Source organism: Eimeria mitis, genomic scaffold, assembly GCF_000499745.2.
Source record: "Eimeria mitis Houghton genomic scaffold, Emh_scaff3203, whole genome shotgun sequence".
Taxonomy (NCBI): domain Eukaryota; phylum Apicomplexa; class Conoidasida; order Eucoccidiorida; family Eimeriidae; genus Eimeria; species Eimeria mitis.
This window is the reverse complement of record NW_013571543.1, coordinates 1-2,148: the sequence shown is the minus strand read 5'-3', so window position 1 is coordinate 2,148 and position 2,148 is coordinate 1. Positions and strand designations below refer to the sequence as shown.

At 51.4% G+C, this 2,148-nt stretch overlaps 1 protein-coding gene across 1 annotated transcript in view; it reads right to left on the bottom strand.

The window, feature by feature from the left end:
• The window catches only part of EMH_0063320 (uncharacterized protein), a gene marked incomplete at both ends in the record, with an annotated part of 2,921 nt that extends 1,517 nt beyond the window's left edge, over positions 1-1,404 (bottom strand). Inside the window, 2 exons of the mRNA XM_013498131.1 lie at positions 3-19; positions 166-1,404. Coding sequence (XP_013353585.1) covers positions 3-19; positions 166-1,404 — 1,256 coding nt within the window. The remainder of the gene's footprint in view (positions 1-2; positions 20-165) is intronic.
• Between the last annotated feature and the right edge of the window lie 744 nt (positions 1,405-2,148).

The window sequence follows — 2,148 nt, the reverse complement described above, 5'->3', positions numbered from 1 at the left end:
TATAGAAGCACTTGCCACCCTAGCCAGCGTCAAGAGAGATATTTTGAATGCATTCGAATCCATCATATTCCCCAGAGCTCTCTGCAAACCCTCGGCGTCTGAAAAAAAAATCTTCTCTGAACAGTACTCATACACTTGCTGACCGTGGGATTTTGCAAGACTTACCAACTCCACTAGAGCATCGCGGGCTCCTCCAATGGATGCTTCCATTTTGCTGACGGTCTCACTCCGAATGAGTGGAAGGTTTGGATCCATGCAGCCCTTTGCAACATTGTACTGCCTTTCCGCCTCTTCAGCTGTGTCCACGTTTTCATTTAATACATCGAGAATTGACCGTGCCTCAATTCCCGGCAATTCATTTACCAGCATGGTCGCAACATTCACCAGATTGCTGATGACGTTCCGCCGAGCCCTTAATTCTTGCAGCTCCTTATCTTCGTGGATATACGCAACAGGTGTGCGTCCTTGGTATTCGTGGGGCGGCAAAGTGACAACGGCTGGAGGGACAGAAGGCTCCATGTACTCAACTTCGGGCACACCTGGCGCTGGACCTGGATCTGGCTGCTCTGGAAGCTGTGGCAAGGTAGGTTGTGGTGTAGTAGGCTCTACAGGAGGTGGCTGAGTCGCTTGTTGGGCGTGTTCTTCTGCTGCCGCTTCCTCTTCCTCTTCAATACCTGGTTGCACCTGGGGAGGGGCCGCGGGAGGAAGCCCCGCCTTCCGGACAAACTCCTTTCCGGTCTTCCTCGTACGAGTTGTCGGTCTCGGCACGAATCCTTCATCTGGTACTCCATCGCCACCACGCTCCTCTGGTTGTTTCTCCTCCGGAACGTCCGCCTTTGGTTTACGCCGCGGCATCGGCACGGGAATTTGTGGCATAGGCGTTTGGGGCAGAGCTGTTTCTCCCGCCGGTTCCTCTGGTGACAAAACTGCCGCTCCCGGTGAAGTTTCGTCTTCTAGAACGGGCATTTCTTCCTCTTCTTCTCCTGCTTCTTCTTTTCCTTCTTCCCCTTCCGGTTGGAGTTCCTCTCGGGGAGGTTTAACTTCTTCTTCCGCCTTCTTTTTGCGCTCTCTCTCCCTGAGAAGTACAACTGCCCTTATTAAGATTAAGAAAAGCACAGTGAATGCAATTACGTGGCATCGATTCTCTGTAAGGTGTAAACTCGCCAGCTGGGGATCCGTTACTTCCTGCTGGGCAGCCAGTTCCGCATGCAACCTAGCCATCGTGTCGTCCGGTACTCCTCTGGTGGTTTCCAATTCTGAATCCTCCTCGGCGGCCCTTTTACCTGATGCCCTTGATGAGTACACATTCTGCTGCTCCACAGTCCAGAGTGCCACAAACAGCCACAAACACCGGAAACACCTGCGCAAGTCAGGCCATTTGAATGAGTGCTTCTTGATTTTCATTGTCACAATGAGGCCAGTCACCCGGAGGAGCATCCAACGCAGCTAACCGGCGAGCGCGTAGGTATATCCCTCCTAGGGTGATCGGCTTGAAGAAGCTCGATTTCCTGAACTCCCCGAGCACATTTCGACGGCAACTGATTTGTTTCAAAGCAGGTCATGCAAAGATAATGCTATTTACGGGCGAATAGCTCCGCAAAAGTGCGCAGAGAATGATAAGGAAGGAAGGGGGCAGCGAAAGAGGTAACCTGCAAGCTGGCGATGCAGCTTGTGTGGGCCTCACGAAATTCTTTCTCATAAACTAATGACAGAAAAAACAACTGCTGATGGCGATTACAAACAAGAAGTAATTTGACGGAACTTGTTCTTCAACTCGAAACACGTATCGAGTGCTGCATCTCGTGGGCTTGCCGCTCACGGCGGGAACCGTAGTGCGCGGGGCCTACAAGTGAATAGATGCGTAATGTCCAAGTTATAGCATCCGTATAATACGTTATTGAGAGGTTCCGTACGCCGGAACCGTCATGGTCACTCAAGCGCGAGCTATACAACGCTGGCCGACAGCAACCGGGCATACGGCCACCTTGGGGACAGGTGTAGTGAACAGCTGGCCTACGCTGTTACTACGTATGAACCCTAAGCTATTCTGACAAGACTAGCGCTCTGCATCTAGCTATCTAGACACATGATTCTCGCCGAATCCACTATTAAACACCATTAATAACCAAAACACATTGGAGTTCATAT